Genomic DNA, 23,306 nt, shown 5'->3' on the forward strand with positions numbered 1-23,306 from the left:
AAATTGGCGATGTCTGAGCGGAGTTCAGCTGGAGAGCGCTGGTGCTATAAAAAACAAAGTGACTTTGGGCTTTGACGCTTCCTCCTGACACACAAAAAGGTGATTTGTGATTCAAAAGACAAGGAATTTATCATCAAAAGGAGCTGGGACAGAGCTCAGTGTTTACACATGGAAGAACAAGACAGGCACCAAGAGCAGATATATTTATACTCATCCATTAATAAAAGAAGCCAAGTCAACCATACCTTTGTGCTAAAGTTAGAGCACAGCACTCTGCATGTCCTTAAAAAGGCAAGAAAGTTTCCACAAACTGGGACAGCTGCTCCCAGTGCCGGCTCTGTGCATCTCCTCCTTGGCACTCTGGCATCGGTGTGCTGCAGCAGGAAAGGGGCCAAGCATGGCGAGGCTTCTCCAAGTGGGAAGGCTGACTCCTAAAGTCTGGTCATGGGCTGGTGGCCACTGCATCTCAGGAGCCAAACAGTCCCTGCTGCACTGTCAGAGACCTGCAGAAGATGACTGCCTCTTGCCAGAAACAAAAATCCTCCAGTGTACTTTCAGCTCCAGTATTTTCATTGCTTCCCTGGTTATGGGGCTCACACAAGCCAGTTTTCTCCTCTGCCACAGGTGGAATGGGGGAATGCTGGGCTTGGCATGCTCAGGCTGGCTCTGTGGGCAAGGAACTGGTTTGTGGGGAAAAGCAAAGGGAAGAGAAGCAGCACTCAAGGGTTCCAGGTTTGGGTCAAAGGGTCAGTGCAAGGCCAAGGTGGACAGAGAGCACCCAGGACAGAGGATGGTCCATCTCCAGTGAAGTCAGCAATAGGGCTGGATGATGCAAGTCGAGTGAAGGTCCTGGATTAGTATTTGGCATTCATTAACACACAGCTACAGTTGGAGTTGCCTGGCTTCACCTGCTGTGTGCTGGGGAATGTTACACCAATTGGCAGGAAAGACACAGAAAAGTCAGCTCTCTGTTCCTTGGGAGGTGCTTCTAGAAAGCAATCAATTATCCTTCCTGACAAATAACAGATGAGCTCTCACAGTTGTTTTCCTGTTTCCCTTCTCTTCCCCCACCCAGTTCCAGCCCTCAAACCATGCTGGAGCAGCAGGAGCCAGCACTGGACATGCTATGCCAGAAATGATTGCATTTCAGGCAAACTGAGAGCAATCACAAAAAATACGTCTTACCTAAATCAAAGTTAAGCACATTGCAGTTTTTCTTCTCCACACCCCAGTGAAACAGCTGCAAGCAACAAGCAAGCCCGGCTGCACAGGGCAGGAAACAGCTGCAGGCACACAGCAGAGCAGGGGTCACCTCTCACCTTCCAGGACACTGAAGTTGTTGGCACTGCAGAATGCATTTCCCCTCTGAACTCACGCAGAAGATGCTACAGTTACATGAACTTGACTGACCTTTGAGCAAGACATAGCACTAGATGGCCTCCACAGATCTCTTCCAACCCATATTATTCCACAACTTTGCAATTTTCTGCATAAAGACAGAAAGAGGGCATGCAAATAACTCTTCCTCCCACACCAGCCACTAAGCTAAGCTCTCCTATCAAAGGGATGCTCAGGCTGCTATCTCTGAGCCAGTACAGTCAATAGAAGTCCAGTGGCAAAATCCTGACAAGAAGTCAGCTTTGCTACTGGCACAGGGATCAGGACTTCTTCCTCAGCTTTTGGGTCAAATCTCCTGATGCAGCTTGTCAGTGCCAGCCTAAGATGCAGTCTTAGCAGTCACAGTAACCTCACCCTTGAGCTCTTCTGCAAGTTCAGTTTGAATTAATAAATCATTTCAATATGACCCAAATGCTTTCCAGCAAACGTTACCATTTACTGACTCCATCCCACCCTGCAGCAGACAGGCACAGCTGTGTGGCACCGAGGTTCTTACTTGGCAGCCACGCTGGTGGACCCGTACCAAGCCCCCTGGTACAGAGTCCACGCCAGGGCTATTGCCAAACCCTCTCCCCAGGTCCTTCCTGATGACAGGGGCACTGTCACTCTCAGGTGATGCTACCTACACACATAGAAACAAGCACCATGGCCCACAATCAGCTGTGACTAATGTGATTTGTCTATTTCTTATTACAATTATTTACAGCTTATAGAAAGGGGGATGCATTAAATCAGCCGTGTTTGCTTCCTCAGCCAGCTTGCAGTGCATTTAAAGAACCTCTGCTTCCTTTGGTGAGCTCTGCTTCTGATAAAGCATGTTGAGCAATGCTGAATATTACAACACATTTACTAATTAGTGAATTATGAATTACTTTGACTAATTAGTGAATTCCAGGATCAGCCATTTTACAGCTTTGCCGTGAAACAAGGGTAGGCTGGAAGACCTAGAGCTCCCTTCCTGTGCCTCTGAAGCCTGCCTCTGCAATACCTTCTCCCAGCACTGCAGAGCTTTCTTTCAAGACCTTTCCCATTTCCACTGATGCAGAATCCCTTAACCAGCTTTTCTTCAACCATTATTCAGCCCTGATTTCCAAGCATCTAATTTTAGCAGTCACTGTTGAATATCCTCTTGAGTTATTGTTAGAATGAAATGAGGATCATCTGACAGGAACATATCCTTGGTAAATACTGGGAAGGAATACTTAAGGAGCTAGCACACCTTCCTGCATCATAATCGACAATCCTACTGCCCAGGGACACACCTTATCCCCACCCTTTTTGTTCCTGGTACCTTGCATTTCCAAAAGCAATTAAAGCACCAGCCTCAACTGTACCAGGCATATTTGGCTGTGTAAATTTGGTCAGTTATTGTTTCAATAATCACTTTCAATTAGCCACAGGGATTTATTATTTACTATTTTTAGGATCATTTCAGCTTTAGAGGCACCTGATTACACAGATCTATATTTGCATGACATCTTTCACTGGAGGATTTGTAAGTACTATGTAAAATGTGAACGAATTTCTGCTTGTCTGCAGCAATGCTCTTTTTACAGACAGGACAACAGGGGCAGTAATTAAAAGACATGTCCAAACTCCCAGAGGAAATTTACACTGACAGAGGAACCCCAGCTTCCAGTGGTGTGTGTTAACTATTACACCTGTGCTAACACAGACAGAGCAAGGTTGGCCACACAGGCACTAAAGGAGATGCAGATACGTAATTTGAAATGGTTGTCTCTCCTTCCACATTAACAGGTTCAAACACCAACTAGGCTTGAAGAGAAAAAAAAAATTAAAAAGCTTCTTATCAAATACCAAACAATTGGCCCTTCTCTGCTAATAAGAAGCAATGGGAAAGAATGGCAGGGAAAGGTGTGGATTTTCTGAGAGGTCGGTATAGGAACAGATGGGGCTGGGATTTTGCCAGCGTGAGTTGCCAAGGCCCTTTATCACTGCTAAGAAGATCCAAGCTCCCGGCTCGTTCTTCACACAGCTTCCCTTCTTTGCATTTTACCTGCCAGGGCAATGCACCAGCGAAATCCATCCAGATGTGCTGAAAAACAAACTACACAGGGGAGCCAGCAGACTGGTGTTTCTCTCTTTTATTTAAAAACAGTGCTTCATTACCATTTGCAAAGGGTTAGGAAGGGTTTCCCCCCTTGCTTAGAGTTTATAAAAGCCAGCAACATGATCAATAATTTATACACATGGATAGTAATACAAAAAAAAGGAATAAAAGCTAAAGATCTAACTACTCCAACCTTCACAATTCCAGCTACTTGATAATAATAGGAATAACCCAATGAATACTGTATGGTCTGAAAGCTACTATACAATATGATACTTAACGAGGGAGGGCGGGAAGTTAAAGGCTGTCACAAAGCCCTGGGATGCAGATACTGCTTCTCCAGAGTCAGCAGGGAAATGGGACCCTGGGCAAGCGGCTCGGGCGTCCTAGGAAATGATCCAGGGGAAGGGAACGCATCCCCCTCGGGACACGCCCTGTTCCCCGGGGTACCTGGAATGGGAGGTGCTGGGGAGACTGCGAGAAGGGGCAAGTCTGTTGCTGCCATTGGAGGTGCTGTGGCATCTCAGCCTCGCACTGAAAATCTCCAAGTCTCAAAGAGATCAGCCTGTGAGGTCAGTAAAATACTCCACCAGCTCTGTATCACTCTATAGCCCTGGTTCTCATTTGCTATCAGCCCCAGGTTTTAGCTCCAGCTATTTACAAGCAGGATTTATCATATAAAAAAAAAAAAAAACCAAACAAAGCAAAAACCAAACAAAGCCTAACAAAAACCCCAAACAAACAAACAAGAAAGAAAACCCAAGGAAATAAAACAAAACAAAGTCATATCCCCTAGGGTAAAAGAGGATGATTTTGTCACTTGATAATGCAGCCAAATTGAGCTGCCAAAACTACAACACTCGCACACACAAAATACTGTGAACAGAAAAAAATAGAAAAATATGACCAGAACTGAGACTACTAATGTGGGAGGCCTGATTTCTGTAAGGAATTTACTCCTCAGGGAAGCAACAAGCCCCTCCACCAGCAGAGAACCGGGAATCTGGCAAGAGATTTATTGACCCACTTCAGAGCATCAACAAAAATTTAAAAAGAAAAAACATTCCTAAGATTAATGGGCATTTTGCTGACTCTGACTGCCAGCCAAATGAATATCTTGATGGACGGCTTTAGACACCAGCAATCTCCTGGTGAAATCAGGCAAGGTTTTTGGCTGATGCATTCCTGCTCTATCACAAGTTGAGAGGCAGCATGGGAAGCTGGTCACCTGCACAAGCCTGGGCCAGCTGTAGCCCATGGCCCCAACAGGACACCACGGGCAGAACTGGCAGCCCCAGCAAGAAGCTGTCTTCCAGGGTCAGCAGTGGCAACAGAGACAGGACTTGGCCATGCTGAGTCCTGCTCAGGCTGCCACTGATGCAGGCACTGCAGAGGGATGGGGGCTCTCCTGACAACTCCTGGCTGGAGCAAAGCAGACCAGGCACAAACCCCACAGCCTACTTGCAAAGGGCCCCATTTCACACTCTGGCTATCAGACTCCTGCTTGCCTTGTTGACTGGAGTTTTCATTGTAGAAGTTTACTGGGGTTGGAGGGTGGAGAGGGCAATCAGTAAGGTGGGGATGCAGGGAACAGGCTTTTCAGACATTAACATCACCAAAAATAGTGTTTTATGCAACAAAGAATCAAGTCTCACTGGTGTATACTACAAAATGTTTGACATTATCCAAGAGCATGTCAAAAATAAAAACACAAAGAAGTTTACATTGGATGTTCATCTTGTTCACTAGGTTGGTTCTCCCCCCCACCCTCCTATTTTAAAACAGTGCAAACAGGTAAAACACTTTAAAAATCACCCCTCTACACCAAGGACAGCATTCCCCCCACCCTGCCAGGCTGGAGGGTCACAGGCAGCAGGTCCTCTGCCAGGCTGCCTGTGTGCTTTCCCTTTGGAGCTAGATTCAGCAAAAGCACTCCCCAGAGCTGTTGTTTGGGTTTCCCTTTATTAAATTCCTAAGTGCTCCCCAAACCTGTTTTCCACTTGCCTCCATCTTTGTGGCTAGGATGGGAAGATACAGATAGGGATGGGCTGGGGAAAAACATGGGTAGAACTGGGAGGCTCTGCTTTGTATTCCCCACTGATAGAGCTCTGGGTGCTGGAATTGAAAGCCCAGCAGCCAGTGTCTCTCTTCAGACAGGGAAATGGCTTCATTAACCGTTCCACAACCAGCACTCAAGCCAGCTACTCAGAAATCCCTCCTCAGCTCTCACTGTACACTTCACATCCATGGATCTCAAAACAGGTAAGAACAGGGATAAACTTCAACTTCACTTTAGGGACAGGGAAGCAAAGTCTAAAGTAGCAACATGACTGCCCCACAGGGACCCTTGAGGGGTCACTGACAGAGCCCTGTCTGAAACACAGGTCTCAGACTCCAGAGCCAGTGCTCCTCACTGGGCAAATCTGCTCCCTCTCAGGCACTGGAACAGCCAAGTCATAGCTATCTTTAAACATGGCTTTGTCTATCTGAACTCATGACACAGGACCCACCTAACTGCTTAACCTGGGAAAAGCTGGCTACAGTAGGCTCATACCGAGCTCCCCATTGCCTCCAGGTCCCGTCATGGCTTTTCTTAGAAAAGCTAACTCACCTACAACAGTGCAGCCTCCCACACGTGGGGACAGGAGAACAGTTTGCTAACGTGCTGGGCATCAATGTAAATTATTCTCAGCAGAGAATATGCTATACCAGTAGTAGTTACTTTATACCAGCACAACTGTAACTGCAAGGAAATACAGACCAGCACATTAAATAAACCAACTCTTCAAAGCAAAACTTCATCTGTATATCATCCTGTGCTGGCTGGACCTATTGCAAGACAGCACAAGCAGCTACCGTTAAAGATACATTTTTTTCTCTGCATCAAGAGGAATCCCAGATGCCACCAGACTAGAAGGTGACAAACAGCAAGCTATTTGCCAGGCTGCCTGTGCAGTTTCCCTCAGAAAGCCAAACCCTGCTTTGCAAGGGACCTGTGACTGCCGACCCATTGCACGGACAAGCACTAGCTGCCATCATTCTAATCAGCCAGGGCCCAGTTCAATTTATTAAACGTAATTAATTTTGCATAGGGAGATATAGGCTTTGTCCTCACTTCTTCAGAAGATGGATATAGCCACACCTTGGCTACTCTGAAAGCATCTCTAGCCAGTTCACAACACATCAGAGTGAAACTGGAGCTGTTGTTCACCAGCACAGAAGAAAGGCTGAAGAGCTCTCCTGTCACACACAACACTCACTCAAGAAACCTTGCCATGCAAGTTTTTGGGAGGTCTGGTGCTTTGGACACCTGGAACCAGTGAGCTACCTCTGGCCCCCAGCCATGCAAGTGTCCCGGTGTCCCCTCTGCAGCTCAGTGCTGGGAGCAGAGAGCCAGGCCATCAGCAAGCCCCCTCAGGGGATCTTGCAGCATTAACTACGGAGCCACAGAGACACCAGCTGCTTAATGCACCAGAGAAGCCCGGCAGGGAGGGACCAGAGCAGGCCAGGCTGGGATACAGGAGGAATCAGGCTGGAAGGTCTTAGAACAGGTATTACTCGGAGATCGAGGGAGCAGGGCCCCCCAAAGGTTGGGTGCTTCTGCACTAAACCCCTCACATTCCTCATATCCTTGGGCGGGCTGAAGCTGCCATGCATAGACTCTGCCAGGAGGCAGAAATGGGGCTGGCCTCCCTATTCCCAGGGAGGCCAAGTGGCAGGGGGGGATTGCAGGTGGCACTGCCAGGGCAGGGGAGGGCACATGGGGTGGGAGAACCTGGCTTTTGGGGAGCCGCAGTCAGAACCAGCTGAACTGAATGTGGGAGAGGGGCAGTGGGGGAGCAGCTGCCCCAGGGGGCTCTGCAGAGGCTCCTGGGCTCACAGCCTGAGGAACTGCCTGCAGGAAGGGAAGGGATGGCCTCGCTCAGGCCCTCCACCCACAGTGGGGAGAACAAGTCCAGTAGAGGCTTTTGCTGCATCCCAGCTCCACAAGTCCCCTGGCTGCTCTGCAGTGGAAATAACTCCCCTTGAATATGACTCTCTCTACCACAAGTCCTCCCTCTTCTACCCCAACTCAGGCAGTAAAAACCCCCAAACATGCCGAGTCTCCCTCATTTCCTAGATTTTGTGAAAGCCCCAACACCCTGTTCTCCCCCTCCCTATTTTCAAGCTAAAGTATTTATATACAAACAACAAAAAAATTGTCATAACAGCAACAAACCAAACTTTGGCTTGGGGAAAAAAAAAGTAAAAAACCAACAATAAAACCAGGAAAAAAAAAGGTGGCCAACAGGCTGGCAGTTTGGTGTCCCCTTTATCTAGCAATTCCTCCAGAAAAATCAATAGCTTCAGGGTCTCTACCTTAACCAATGGTGTCCCCATTCTTCCCATTTGAGGTGCCTCCACTCTGCTGTGCACAGAGAGGCTCCATGCATCACTGGGGAAGAGCAAAAAACGTGTGGTGGTGTGTGGCTGGACCAGGACACTCCCCCAGGAGAAAGACCTCTGCTTGCAGATGTTGCTTAGTGTTAAATGCAGGAATTTTCCTATTCTGTATCAGTGGTGGATGGAAAAGCAGGTGTTCGACAGGAGCTGGAGAGGCTCTGTCAACAAATCCATATTCTGAGCTGCCCTTCTGAGGGCAGGGGCTCACCCCAGCACCAATCCATGGAGTCGAGGCAGCCCGGTACAATCACACTTCTGCATCTCTCCAGCATGCAATTAGAGCCTGCCTCTGATCACTGGGTTTACTGGGAGCACTCTAGGAGCCAGCAGCTGAACAGGGAGATCTGGAGAGCAGCAACTCCACATCACATCACAGCTCACAGTCATCTAAGTGTGCTGTCTTTGAAACACAGCGAATTCTCTGTCTGTGAGAGCAGAAGGGAGATGGTCTTGGGAGTCGTGGACCCCTCAGCTAAATAGTTTCTATCCTTCCAAGTCTTCTAATATGTAGTGTCTATATGGACTCAGCAGACCAGGTGCACAACTTTTTGTGAGAAGCTGGGCAAAACAAACCCAGGGGCTCCAATGCAGCTATGGAATGGCCTGAAATAGCTTGTGGTAAGAAGTTCCTATGAATTCAGAGCTTGCATGAACTGTTTCTGCGATACAAAACTACTTCAGGATCACATTTAGATATAAAAGATCCTCTTCCCCCACACAAACCCACAAGCTTGTCCTTCACCTCGAGCAGCTTATGTGTGACTGGTTTTTCCTCACTCAGGTTATTTGAAATAGATTACTTGCAGAAGCACCTAAGCAGCCCAGGATGAACAGCAGCAGAGCCCCTGCAGGCTGGGCCTCAGAGCATGTGCCACGCTCGACTCTTCTGCTTGCTTTCTTCCTCTGCAAGGTTGCAGGTGCTTCACCTCCCCATGTTTAATCACTTGCTGTCCACAACAGAGGTACTCTGCATGATCCTGCACTGCATCTGCCACTCCTCGAGGAATGAAGGGGTGGAAAGGGACAGCAAGAGAGAAAGATCTTCAAAAGGAGGAATGAAAACTATGACAATTACAGCCACCTGCAGCAGACAAAAATCAGTGAGTAAAAGTTCTGTGTGTAGGGAAAAGATCATCCTTATCAAAAACTCCTTTCAAAGTCTTGTCCCCTATAGAGCAGGTAACAGCTGAAGTCTTTGGGCAGGTTGAGGGACTCTTCTCTTGCGAAGTCTAAAGTTCTGACACTGCTGAAACTGTCACAAACCTGTGAGCGTCAGATGGTGATAGAAACAAAGAAAGTCTCTGCATTTCCCCCATTTCCAAATGTAAATGACTATTTCCCACCAGCATTCAGGTCCCAGCCACAGCCAAAGAGTGCTTCCTTCTGCAGACCAGAAACACGGCAGGTGGAGACTTCTCCCTCACGTCCTCCTGTCTCATAGGCACCAAGCACCAGACCCAGGGAAGTAACTCTGTCTGCGTGTTCCTGATTAATTGCATGATATCAGCTTCTAACAGCTTTCCTTATCGCTAATCGCCTTTTCCGTGATTGGTAGGATAAGCTATGCACCAACATACAGACACGGAAATGCATTATTTTTACCACAGTTAAAAAAAACCCCAAAAATGAAAACAAAAACAAACAACAACAAAAAAAAAGCACAATCTTTGGAACAAAAGAATTAAAGGCAGAAATTTAAAGGAAAAAAAATACATATTCGAAGAACATAGTGAGGTATAAAAAAGTATTTTCTCTTTTGTTTTTTTTTGTTTTTCCTCCTCGACTTGCTATAGAGTTCCTCTACTAGTAAATATTGCAATAGCCAGGCCTCATGAACTGGGGGGGGCTGTCCCGCTTGCAGGGGGCTCACGTCACTTCAGTAGGGGGCAAATCGGCTGTAGCCACCTCGGTATAAACTCGCCTGTAGAAATGAAATGGGAGAAGAAAAGGTTGTTAGGAGAAGAACTGGGAAGAGATATCCAGGACAGCACCCAAATGCTTCTGGAAGGACCTGTCCTCGCACTGACCCACCACCATGAGCACCTCTAAGAAGCAAGAAAGAACTCTGCCTGCAAAACCAAAGATGTGGCTCAGGAGGGCATGCTCATGGCCAGCCAGCTGGAGGTGAAGTTTGGCAAGTCTTGCTGGAAGGGAATTCAGTACCAGAGTGGGGACTCACCAGTCCTAATCTCAAGCCAGTTGTCCAGGCTGCCTTTAGAGACTGCGGAGACCAGGACTTCTAGGATGCTCTTCACCTCACCTCAAGGTAAAGGTCTAAAATAGATATGATAACTGGGTATCCTAGAACTACCTGGTTTTCCCTCATTGACCCTAAAGAGAATCCACACGATGAGCTGAGGCTGAAATGGAGTTGCTACACTGCAGATATCTATTTTTAGGTGTCTTTTTCTCTGAACACATTTGTATTCCAGCCTTTGCAACAACACAGATACTGCGCTGGCTAGCAGATGGGCAAGCATGTGTTTTCAGCAAGCTGCTCCACTCCCCTCCGATGCCAGCATACCTCATCCTGCCCTTGCATAACTACTGCTGGCAGGCAGGACACCACATCCTTCCACTAGTGCAAGAGGGAACCAAGTGAAGCAGCTTTGCTTCACTTGCAAGATGTCACAAGAACAACTTATTCCCTTGCTTTCCTAGAACTGAAAATGGCAAAAAAAGGTATCCTGAATCTCTAATTATTGCTGATTTTTGCTCTATGTATCACCTCTATACAGTTCTACTGATTCACCAACAGTGTTCTGGCTCCTGGCAGTTCTGTTTGCTATTCCTTTTTATTTTTCATGGTACTAGATGATGTGCAAGATTGAGTAATAACTGGTCTCCTACAGCCTAGCTGCTTTATAAGTGTACACATAGACATGAATGTGGAACAACTGGGAACACAGCATTGCTGCTAAGGACCTCCTCCCTCAACAAAGAAGTTTTTCTGGGTGGGTGAGGTTTCATTGCATGATACCCAGTGGCTGTTCCCCATGCTGGAAATGAGAAACAGCACAAGAAAGAAAATCCCACTTACCACAGCGCCAACTCCGTAGCTAGCGGCAGGGGCAAGGGCATGGTAAGGATCTGCTGTGTACACCCTGCCATAACTGAAGAGAGGGAGAAAAGATATAAAAAGAAAAAAAAAGTCACTTGGGAGGGGCAGAGTAATAGCTGTCTGACCACAGATAATGGAAGCAGCAACATGCCCTTGCACACACATGTATGCATCCATGCACACACAGGCACGCAGGCAGCTCCTCTGCAGAGATCCTATGAGCATGCTGCCATGCATTGTATGAGATGGGCAAGAGAACAGCCTGCCAGGAGGAATGTGGCACAGGCCATGAGCCTGACCTGCAGGAAAGAGGTCAGCACCTTTGAAATGTCAGCTAGTGCATCCCCTACCTTTGGGTAATTGCATGATGCAGTTAGGACCAGAGGGACTGCTGGCACTAGTGCTACTGGCACAGTAACAGCTGCTGAATGAAAGCAGTGAGGGATTCTCCACTATGGGAGGAGTATAACCTTTAATGTGCTAGGATTAAAACACGGCCTCACTGCACAGGCAATGAAAAATCTTAAGGCAAGCACTCTGATCAAGACAATCCTTTGTATCTATTCAGAGCTACATGCTAAAGCATCCTAGAGCACTGCATGAGCTGAGTCATTTTTACTTTATGACGGGGAGAGAAAGGCACCCAGTGATTTAGTAGCCTGCCCAAAGCCAGATCTCTGACTCTGAGGCTGTAACCACACTGCCTGCTTTGTGCAAAGAATCACAAGGATAGGGAGGAGGCCAGGATTTGTGCCAGCTCACATACACTGAGGGCAATACTGTCCAGGAGCAGAGACAAACCGTGCACTCAAGTCTTCCGTGTTGGGTGGTGCATGCATGTGTGCACATGCGAGTGCAGGTCAGACAGAGAAATGGGGGAAAGAAGCAGAAGTTCTGTGATGGATCAATGCTCCTTGAATCCCTGAGCACAGCAAGCTAGCCCCCATGGACACCTCTCCCTTACATACCCATCGCTGTAAGCTGCTGCAGCGGCTGCAGCGGCTGTGGCTGCTGTTGCAGTAGCAGGCTGTGCATATCTGTAGGCTGCATATCCACCCTGCAGGAGAGAAGAGAACTGACTTTACAGATACCTGTCCACCCATAGAGAGCATTAAAAAAAATACTAAAAAAAAGTCACACACATCACAAGGAAAGGAAGTGTTTCAAACTGCATCAGCTCCCATGTCATGTCTATCACAAGCATCAGCCATTAACTCATGTATATTCCTTTCCTTAGAGGGACCAGGGAAGCCCTTCCATTATCCTCTTTAGAAAAAGGAATACACTAAAGGAAGACTGAGCATTGTTACAACCCTAGAGAAAATGCAATTTGGCATGGAGGAAATGGAAACTAGGAAAGACCCGGAATCTTGCATGCAAGGTAATTTTTATGACCCCTTCCTCTTAAGGAGGGGAAATCAGAGGTGGACACTTTCTATGAAGTATTTTAGGAAGGGAACCATTCAGAGAAATTCCTACTTTTTTTTTTTACCCTCTCTCTTTTACAGCCAGGAAAACCCAGAGGGCTAGAACTAAGTGGGATCCACATGTGCAAAAGTAGCAGTAGTCAGAGAAGGTGAAAAGTAATCAGGAAAAGATGGTCAGAGAAGACAGTCTCGTTAGTTTCAGGGCTGTCAACAAGCAAACCAATATTGAGGCCAGCCAGACTATTCTCCCCTCCTCTCCATATACGAAAGAAACAGGTCAAGAGAATCATACAGAACAGCCTGTTCTGCTGCTGTATTTCTGCCCATGCTACACACCTGTAGCAAAGGTGATCAGAGGTAGTTACTAAAAATGTACTTAACAGCTGTGTTGTCAAAATGTGAATTCTGACTCAGAGAAGACCTGTGAGTCTCCTTCTGAAACTCCCACAAGGAGCTCTTGGGGCAGAGCAAGGCCTGCAGTACTGGAAGACCAAGGCCAGGCACCTTTCAGATCAGGGACAAAGGTGGCATAGCAGGCAGCAAATAGGACTCTGAAGCCCTGGTAAGATCTTTATTGTATTTCTGAACACTTTTTTTAACCTGGGGTGAAGGCCTGGTAAATGAACCATAGTTTTGACTTTCTAGAAACACAATGAGCCATAAAAAACATCAGAAAATGCCAGATTGCTTTTGGCTTTTTTTTTTATTTTTTTCTTCCAATTGACATTTCAGGGTTTGAAGGACCAGAAGGCAGAGTTATGCTCTTCACCTTCAGAATAAGCTCAACATACCTCTACCACTTCTTCCCTATATATCTTTTGCATACATGTAACTAACTAAGGGAACAAGATCAGCTCCACTACAGAACTGTGTCTTTGCTCAATCCAAACCTGGGTAGCTTTTAAATTAGAAGTAGTGATTTTAAATTAATATTGGTTTCTTTCATGTGGCCTGCATTAGCCCTGTGAAGGCTGATGTGCTATCCAAACATGTTTGCAGATCCTTTCCTACTCCAGAGAAAAGGGAGTTGCAACCTCTTCAATCTTTTAGTTAACAGGAAAAAAAGCAACACAGATGTAAAAAGCAACACCTGTTAAACATCACCACATGGCCTGGAAAAGATGCCATGTTACAGTTTAGCCCTTTTAATCTCACCTGGCTGTTTCAAATCCTGCATTTTGGATTGACAGTTGGGGATGTTTAGCTTGGTTTTGCCATGCTATTATTGTACCACCATGTAAAACATGACAGAGGCCAGGGGAATGAGGTGCAGCCTTAATCCAAATCCAACCTTCATTAACCTCACCAAATTAAGACAAGACTTTGTATCAATGCCACTGCAGTATTCCCCTTAGGCTATATGCTTCCTGAACCCTTGGGTTGTCACTTGGGCACAGTGTAGGAGGCATTTTCTCCAGACACTACCTTCCACAGGGCAGCTGGCCTTAGCAGGCACCCTTGATTCCCACTCTGCCCCACACTTCCACACTTGCCAGTCACATTTCAGACCAGAAGCTGCTTCAAATGTGCCTGGCACATACTCTGAACATGACAGCAAGATGCAGTTTGAAACCAAAAAGGCTTATCATGTAATTGTCATTTAACTCATGTCTCTCATAAAGGAAAACGAAACAGAACAAAACCAAACCAAACAAAAAAAAAAAAAAAAAAAAAAACAAAACAAAAAAAAAAAAGAAGAAGAAGAAAGAAGGGTTGGAATCAGGTGTGGGAGAGGGAACAGAGTAACATTTATTAATCAAAATTAAAAACTAAGCATGCTGACATCTGGAGCTAGAACAACCAGCAAAGTCACCACGTTCAGACTCATATTGGCTAGTTCTATCCATCCCAGCATTCTCTTGGGACAGCAGCTCGCCCTAGGCTCTACCACAAGCTCAGTGAAGTACACAGCCTCAAGTACTAGAGCGTGCAGCCACAACAACCTGCTATTACGGAAACAGTCAGTCACCACTGGAGTTAACATTCCAACCTCAAGGACTCCCACAGCCCCCCCTTGCCCCCCAGAATGGCTCCCACCCCAGCCCTGTCCCACACCACAATGTTAATAATTATAACAAGCAATAACCCATCTGTTATATCAGAGAAGGGAACAGAGACTCCACTGAGAGATTTAGAGCGGGATGTTAACATTTCTTCAGTCAACTGCACAACAAACAAAAAAAAAACAAAACAAAACAAAAAAACAGGAGAAATAATTCATTGGAGAAATGAAGTTAAGAAATAGCTGACGTGTATTGCTTTTTAACCATGCACTGATGCAAATTTGAAGCTACTGGTTATTTAAAAAAGGAAAAAAAAAAATCTCAGGATAGAGGTACACACATACAGGCAGACCTGCTCACTTCAAAGCAATCTGCAAAGTCTACTTAGGTGTACTTCAAATAAAACCAAAAATGGGGATCATAATGGCCATGGTGCATTCCTGTCATAGGAGCAATGAGTGTGGACAGCTGGGAGATTTCTGAGACGGGATGTATTTAGCATGACCAGCAGGTCCAAATACACCAAACTAGGGTGAAGGAAAAAGGAAGAACTGTTGTAACTATAATTTGTTTTTACATAAATCCTTTCACCAAGCTCTGGGACTGTACAGAGCAGGCACAGATTGCCTTACCCAGCTGATGCTCCTGTTCTCCACAACTCAGGATCCACCTATATAATTCAATAAATACATCTAAAGCCTGTTCAGCTTGTCCAATGCACCAGATATTCTTTCCTGCTATTCCTTTTCACACAAAACTTGCAACTGATATGCAGAGCTCATCTGCAAGGTCCTAGGGCCCCTAGTGATTTCTGGTGCCACCCACTTCAGGTACTCCAGTAAATAAAAAATATAACAGTATAGAGCATCTGCAACCACAGCAACAAAGAGGGAAAATGTGTTTCCAAATGAAAGAAAGAATTATTAAAAAAAAAGAAAGAAAAAAAAAAAGAAAGGAAAAAAAGGCCCTTGCCAGCTTCAACACATTCCTTCAGTGCCACAGCTAACTGCAACAGAAGAAACCAATGAGTGGCATAGTGCCTGAAACTCAGGACAGCCATGCAAATTCCCACTCCACCTATTTGACTCCACAGGGACAGGTTACCCATACAGATTCTGTTTTTAAAAACCTTCAGTCTCATCTCAAAGGAAGTAAGTGTGGCTGAGCTTCTTGTGCAGATGTTATGTCTGAGACGTTTCTATCAATGGGACACTTTAATTACTGCCTCCATAAGGGAATGGGAACTAGCAAGAAGGCTTGTGCATTGTCACTGAGCATTAGAAACAACCAAAAGGACCATGCAAATTAAGATTAGCCCTTTTTGGTATACAGGCTTTTGGATTGTCTGGGGACCATGTGAGAGAAATGACCACCAGCCTAAATGTTGCTTATGCTGATTCAAGTTCTCTTTCTCCATCTGGCATTCCAGTCTTGCTGGGGCTATGCTGGATCCCTTTCTCCATGTAGTGTTTGAGCCTACAGACCTGAGCTGTCCAACAGCTGTATTTGTTAGGTATGAACAAAAGCTCAATTTAAAATTACTCTTCTGTGATGTTACTATCCTTGGCTCACCAACAAAGCAGTATTTTACTTTAAATTCCTTCTTTAACATTAGATGGCAGCTTTTTCAGTATTGTCTTCTATTTTCTGAAATAAGACAAACATGGGAAAACAACATCTACAGGAAGCTGCAATCCCAACTAAAGCAGCATTCCAATTACTGAGTATGTTAATGAAAATAAATTAGCATTTTATGCAGTTCAGCTCAAGTACATCTTCTCCACCACTCTTCAAGTCCATATCAGGTGATCAATCCAACGTGAGCAAGAAGAAATCCAAAACTAGAGCTTACTATGCAAGTGTGGTATAAATCTCCCTTTTCTTTTTCCCTTCCTGCCTTAGAAGGGCACACAAAGTATGTCACTGCCCTCTTTACTCCAAAGAGCCTTTCTGCCCCTAGGACACAAGTGTGTCCATAACCCCAGAGAAATATGCAACTCATGGTACCAGTTAGGTACATTTACTGCTTGCCAGGTTTAGGCAGCGAGCCCAATTTTAGGGTCTTTTATTTGCCATCTCTCAGATGTGTCTTCTCCACCCCCATACTTCCATACGACAGAAGTTACGAAGCAGAAAGGGCTAGAACCGCTTCTGGTATTTCTGTATTAGGAGGGTGGCATACGTGCACCAGGAATGAGCATGAATGAATTAGAAGAGGTGACAGGACAACAGTGTCCATTGCAGCAGGTGCTTCTACATGGTAATGGGACAAGCATGACCTTGTTAACCTTTCCACTGAATTAAAGTTTTGTTGGTTTTTAGTTTTTTTGTTGGTTTTTGGTTGTTTTTTTTTTTTTATTTTGAGTGAAATGCCACTTGGTATGAAATCTGGACACACGCCACCCTGCTGCAGCGGGGGCTTGGCTCACACGTGAGTCTGCGCTGCTCTAAAAAAGCCTCTGTTCCCATCTCTAATGTGGTGCTGGAATGGTTAGTATAATTCAGTTTTTTCCACTGCAATCCACAATCTGATTGGTTGGCAGGTCACACTGGCACTCCTACCTGAGGTATTTTAGCGCTAATGATTGGTTCCTGTAAGACTATTCTATAACAGAACACAGGAAGAGCAGTTCAAAAAAACACAGCTGTGGAAAGAAACAATCATACAAACAGCCCGCAGCGGGGCTCACCAGCCTTTTCTTTCCAGTGGATGCAAGCACGCTTTTCACAGGCAGGAGCAGTCTTGGCACAGGTGGGTTTGTTTGGGTTCCCCCCCCGCCACCCAGATTGACCCCATTGTAGAAGAAAGATAACCTTTCTTATGATCCGAAATGAAGCCCTCTGCATCCTGGGGCAGCTTGTTTTATCAATTCAGGTGTCTTGCCAGAGTGGGACGCATCCAACAACAGATGGAATGCCTTCTTCACAGAAGAAATGGCTAGCAGGATGGTTGCCCCAGGAAAGAAAAAAGGAGTGAGGAAAAGGAGGAGGAGGAAAATGAGAAATCTGTGCATAGCATTATGCAGAAAAAGCAGCCCAAACTTGGGACACTGCCCTTTCATCTCACCTACTATAAACCACTCCCTGCCAGCTCAGCTCCTTTTCCACAACCCTATGGACTCAGAAATCTTAAGAGAACCTCGATTTAATCCCCCCCAGTCCTAACTCAAATGTCCTCTGCCATACCTTCCAGAATCTGGGTAAACCTATCACAGAGGGATAGAGGCTCTGCAGTGAAAAGCATAACAAATCAGTGAGACACAGGGACATTGAAGTCATTCCACCTGTGCCAAGCAAACTGTTTGGAAGGGCAACTTCAAGTTTGGATAATGGTAACTTTTTCCTGAGCTCCATTGGAGGGCTCTGGCTAGCAATAACACAGGTAAAAGCATCACCATCTACTTCGATGCAGTCCTCTCTTCCATCATCCTGCTTTCTGATAGTGACACCACTGCCACCAACAGCAAAGTCATCAGAAATCCACCTAATGGCTCTAACCTGACCTGGGGGCTTTGTGTTACATGGCGGTACTGCTCTGGAGCACCAAGTGGTTACAGGAGTTCACTGCTGAAGTTTCTGTCCTTACATGTTATATAAGCCTCTCCTCCCCAACAAAAGCTCTGAAGAAGCTTTCTCAAAAATAGGGAGTAACCCTGGCCAGACTTCCCTTTCAACATGGCAGCCTTTTATATGCCACACTCTGTGGGAAGAGGCACTAAGCACCACTCATTTTCTTGGTTACGTGCCATAGCAAAGTCAGTGTCTGTAAAGGCAGTGCTTTAGGAGTGAGGCAGGAAAACACAGAACCTTCCGTAGTCCTTGACACAGCTTTATAAAGAAACACTTGACTAGGCAGATCAATCTTTAAAGAACTGCACACATGATAGTATATGGAAGAGTGAAGAAATGCATGCAGTTCTTTCTATCTCAGAGAGCACATCTTCCAACTGCTCTACCTGGGCTGGAAAAAGCACCTGTCCCAAACTTCCTCCTCCATATAAGCCAACAAAATCCAAAAGCTAGTTCCATCCATTATCCTGAGTCTAACCCCAGGGTCCTCTTTATAAATGGCAGGAATAGCACCTTCAAAGGAGCAGGACTGTGAAATCTGTGCTGACAATTGTGTCACTACCCAAACTATACAAAACTTCCCAGCTGCAGGGAGCTATGACCTACAATGCAACAACTGGGAACTCTGATAAAGCCAGGCAGGCTATGAGCTGCAGTGGCAACTGAATATTTTAGCTTTGAAAGGCAAGTTCCTACCATATTCCTGCCCTGCAACAGCTCTCCCTTGGAGAGGAAAGCACTTTGCTCACTGGCTAGTTCAAATACCTCCATCCACAACCCACCTATGTACACACAGACTCCCTGGAGATTTGCAATACAGACTGACTGGGTAGGACAAAGACAGTGACAGGACAAAGTCTCCCATGGTATAATAGCTAATTCCCCAACAGGAGGAGGCTGCTGACTCTTGTAACCGAACATCTCCACATATTTGTACTTTACAATTCCCTGAAGAGGTGAGAGAATCTAGCCTACTTAGGTGCCATTCCTACCAGCAAAATGAGATGTCAGTTTTCACTCTAGCATCTCAGCCTCCATTTTTAATCAGTCCCAGTGTCTTCCCCAAAGGGATAATCTCCACATCCCAGTGGCACATGAACATTTTTAAACATACAACTTGTTCAGTGTAGTGTGGGCTACACAAATCAAACCCAAAAAGGCCCCAAGAGGGAAGAGAAAGGGGAGGGAAGAGGGGGAGAAGGAAAGGGAAGGTCTGAGGCTAAACCAGTCCTGTTATTTTTATATCCAAATTATGTAAATGAGAGAAGTGTTGAGAGAAATTTTAATTTGCTAATCATCTCTCAGGTTGATTAGTACCAGTGTGAATGTGGGGGGCAGGACACCAAATAAACTGACCCTGGCAATGATCAGGAAACCCAAAGGCTTAGGTCTTGCACCCAGGGGCAAGCGCAGTGACAGAGAAGCATGCTTGCATTCCTAAATATATAAATATATATATCCACAGGAAGAAGAAAATAAAAGTAAATGATATTTAAAAAACCAAACCAAACGAACAAACCAAAAGAAAAAGAAAAGAAAATAAAAAAAGGCTGGCTTGTCAGGGGTTGGGGACAAAGAAGGCTCCGGTGTGTGTACTTACATAGAGGTCAGCACCGTAAAATCCGTCCTGGTAAACCACACTGCAGAAAATCCACACAAAAACAAAACAAAACAAAAAAAAAAACCAAAACAAAAGAAAAAAACAAACAAAAAACAAAAGAACAGAAAACACATTCCGGTTATTGAGGACGGCAGCATGCACATGCGTTTTACACAGGCAGGTGATGTATGAATCCACAACCTGGGCTTTTGGCAGGAGCAAATCAGCAAGAGAACATGTGTGCGCACGCACGGCTCCAAGTCATCTTCCATGGCATGCAAAGGGGCAGGGGGTGGGCAGAGGGGGAGACAGTATGCAAAGGAGAGACGGAGGGGAACCACCATCTTGTACAGCAAATATTGACTCAAAAAGATCTGACGTCCTGAAGAGAGACACAAGGGTGTAGAAGCCTCCACTCTGGTTATTCTCCTGGAATGATTTTAGTTACCCCCTAAAACACATGGAAACATTGGCTTCATGAAGTGGGCTTGTGAAATTGAGGAGCCCTTCACAGAAGGCATCCCACAGGGGCTGGAGTCGCCTACGTCAGGAAGTGTGGTTCAGAGACTTGTGCCTGATTACATTTTTCAGGCTTCACAGGGCTGCATGAGTTTTGTTTCTGACATCCATACATCACCTGCTTTTACCCTGCACATTAGACATGCGATAAGATTTGGCTGATCACACAAGCATGCAAAGTATTATTATTCAGCATCTTAAAGAACCGATGCAACACCTCAGGAAAACAAGTCAATCAATTCTGATCAAAGTAAACACAGAGAAATGTAATTGAAAAGAAAAAACCAAAAATACCCACAATGCATTGCTTTCACAAGCAGAGATAATGAGCTAAAAAGGTTAGGTGACTGGTCCAAGATCCGAAAATTGAAAGGTGCAGTGGGAGTCCCTGGTAGTAATTACTTATTCCTTAGCAGAGAGACGCAACTGGAAGGGTTTCCATGGGATGGTGCTTTTTCTGCTTTAAGCCATAGTTTTGTTTCTCTCAGAACTTCAAGCACGAAAACTGTTAAACAGAGCCTGGGGTTCCCAAATAGCTGCTCTTACCAGAGCATTCACTAGGCATAAGACTACACAGCTCACTCTGGGGACAGGGGTTGGGGAAGGATGAGGAAGGAAGAGAGGGGATGCCCCCCACCCATTTGAGTTCAGCGTGTGCTTCATATACTGAGGAATTTCCTCCAGCTTTGTCCCCTGAAGAGCTCCACACAAACTCGCTCAAGGCTTTAAAAAGCATTAACCCAACCATCTGTGATGCTCGTGGATCTGATGTGCATGACTTACCCACAGCATTAAGAAAAAAGAAGGTATGGAACACTAGCTATTCTTTTGACTACCATTTTTTACTCATCAGATAGAATGTGAAATGCTGCCAAGAGCCTGCAACCCTCAGACACCCACCTATTGTAAGGCACACACACACAAAAAAAGCCCAGCAGATCTTGCCAAAATTCTGCATGCTATTACTAAAAAAAAAAAAAAAAAAAAAAAATCTTGCAGTGTTAGCTACTGCTTGAATAATTTAGTCTTGCTGCCTTCCCCAGGAAAAGTACACTCCATTCCCAATGGACACAGTTACTGTAGTCTCCAAGAGCGCTGGGAGCAGGAATGAAGATAGAGACCCTTGTTAGAGGAAGAGGGGAGCCACTTCAGCAGGGAGAAGCAGGCCATAAGATCATGTTTGTTGAAGCTAAATTTTTACAACCACATAACAAAGAGTTTGGCTCCTGGGGCAGTGACTTACATTGCTGGGTTCTCTATCTAGGACCAGGAGTGTTTTAGCAGTGATACTCCACCTGCTCCTGCAGGAAAGGCAAACGCACGACAGAGGAAGTGACTTGGTTTATGAACAGGTTAGCAGTTTTAACAGTTATTCCAAACATAGGCAGTTGGATGAACATAAGCATTACCACATTGGATCAGGCCACTATTTCTATCAGCAAGAGATGCTAGCATCAGCTCTCCAGAGAAAACTGCAAGGAACACTAATAACAGGTAAGAATAAGACTTCCTGGATCCAAACACCCAAACACACATGAATCCTTCATCTTTGCTTTAGTTAGGATTTGACTGACATCAGCTTCCAGGGCTGAAATTCAGCAAGGTTTATTTATATGGCAGAATATCCATACTTGTGATTTTTAATGCTAGCAAAACCAGAGAATTCCTTCATCTGAGAACCACATTTCGGTTATGTAGCTTGACCAGAAGTATAAAACAGCCTGGCAGCCAGTCAAATCTTGGAGCAATCTGTGAAAAGCCTACTAGCTGTGCTAAAACACATCCAAGGGAAAAAGAAACAGGCTGGTTTTGTAAAGTAGCCAGCATATCATTTAGGTGTACCAACAGCTGACTGTTGTGTTGGAAAAGGAGCGAAAAAAAACACTTCAAACCCTCAAAGCTGACTGCTGCCCTGTATCTAGTCTTCTATCTACTATGGCTTCAAATCAGTGAATTTCATATATATTTACACTCCTAGACAAAATTACTATTTACTATGGCAAGTCTATTCCTCATATAGGTACTTAATGACCATGCACAAGCCAATGACTAACCTATAGTTTGAGAAATAAAATTTATCAAGCTTATTTAACTTTGAGAGTTTTATAGTAGGTGAGTTTTTTTCAGACTGTCTGGATTCTTTCAGCTTTTGGTCTGAAATGTTATTTGTTAGCATTCTCATTTAAAAAGCATGGCTGCTACAAATCAGGGCAATATTCCAGTACAGTTTTTACTTGTGCTTTATATCAGAGATTATAATGTCTCCTTATTTCTACCAAGTGGCACCTCAGTTGAAAACTGAAGGTTGCAGTACTGTTCAAAGTGAGGTTTAGGTGACTATCTAACTCACCTACAATAGTCTAAGCAGTTGCTTTCTGAGGTATCAAAACCCTTCTCTGGATAAACAACCATGGCCACACATAAGTATGGGCATTCCACATAGGCATTGGCAAATCCTGAGTTCTTGAAATAAATATTAAAACTATTAAGAGCTATGATTTCTTGCACCTTCCTCTGGCTTAGCATTTGACACTGTCAAAACTTACTCTCACCTGGATGGTGCTCAGGTCTGATCCAGTATGGCAATACCAATGAGCTTTTATTAATCTACATTCTGTATTTTTTAAATTCTGCTAAGCTCTCAAATGCAGTGATACCATTAAGTTTTCTAACTTAAACACCACTGAGGTTTGGGAATACCAATTCCTTCTATCAGGTTTGAGTTAACCTGTAACCCACTTTACTGTTTTCTTCAACATTACTCACTATGTCTTGGTCATTCATGTTGCTGACTGATCTTATGGTGTCATCTTTCCATTGGCCAGGAAGAAAGTAATGGATGGAGGGCAAGATGTCAGGAACGTGTGCCTGTCCCTGACCCCATGGAGGTCAACAGTGCCCACACAGAGTGGTGGCTGTCCTACAGGTTACTGCAACATGGAATTGTACAGCACATTTTGTATTATTCCACTAGGAATCCAATTTGTTCTACAAAGCATCTTGCAGAGACAGACTATGATGACAAAAAACACCAGTAGTAGGTAATTACATCCCACTGCTTGGGACTAGGGACAGTTCTGGGACTCTGTGAATCTGCCTTGCTTACTGGTGTCCTGTAAATGTTTACTAGGTAGTATGCTGCCCATGAAGACATGGGATCAGTTAGCAAGGTCAGAAAAATTCAGTGTAATACCAGTAAACACAGACATGAGAC

The 23,306-nt window shown here is 45.1% G+C and overlaps 1 protein-coding gene across 21 annotated transcripts in view; it reads right to left on the reverse strand.

The window, feature by feature from the left end:
- Positions 1-3,488: 3,488 nt before the first annotated feature.
- Positions 3,489-23,306, reverse strand: part of RBFOX2 (RNA binding fox-1 homolog 2) — a 171,060-nt gene continuing 151,242 nt past the window's right edge. For 12 of the 21 annotated variants that reach the window (XM_077178520.1, XM_077178523.1, XM_077178522.1 and 9 more), the window contains 5 exons: positions 16,966-17,008; positions 14,487-14,563; positions 11,942-12,030; positions 10,953-11,025; positions 3,489-9,833 (listed from right to left, as the gene is read on the reverse strand). In XM_077178520.1, the coding sequence (XP_077034635.1) occupies positions 9,779-9,833; positions 10,953-11,025; positions 11,942-12,030; positions 14,487-14,563; positions 16,966-17,008 (337 nt within the window). In that variant the 3' untranslated portion in view covers positions 3,489-9,778. Of the gene's footprint in view, positions 9,834-10,952; positions 11,026-11,941; positions 12,031-14,486; positions 14,564-16,965; positions 17,009-17,217; positions 17,342-19,573; positions 19,614-23,306 lie in introns of those variants that run through there. The other 9 variants (XM_077178521.1, XM_077178519.1, XM_077178526.1 and 6 more) reach the window with 6 other exon arrangements.

The sequence above is a fragment of the Agelaius phoeniceus genome, chromosome 5, assembly GCF_051311805.1.
Source record: "Agelaius phoeniceus isolate bAgePho1 chromosome 5, bAgePho1.hap1, whole genome shotgun sequence".
Taxonomy (NCBI): domain Eukaryota; kingdom Metazoa; phylum Chordata; class Aves; order Passeriformes; family Icteridae; genus Agelaius; species Agelaius phoeniceus.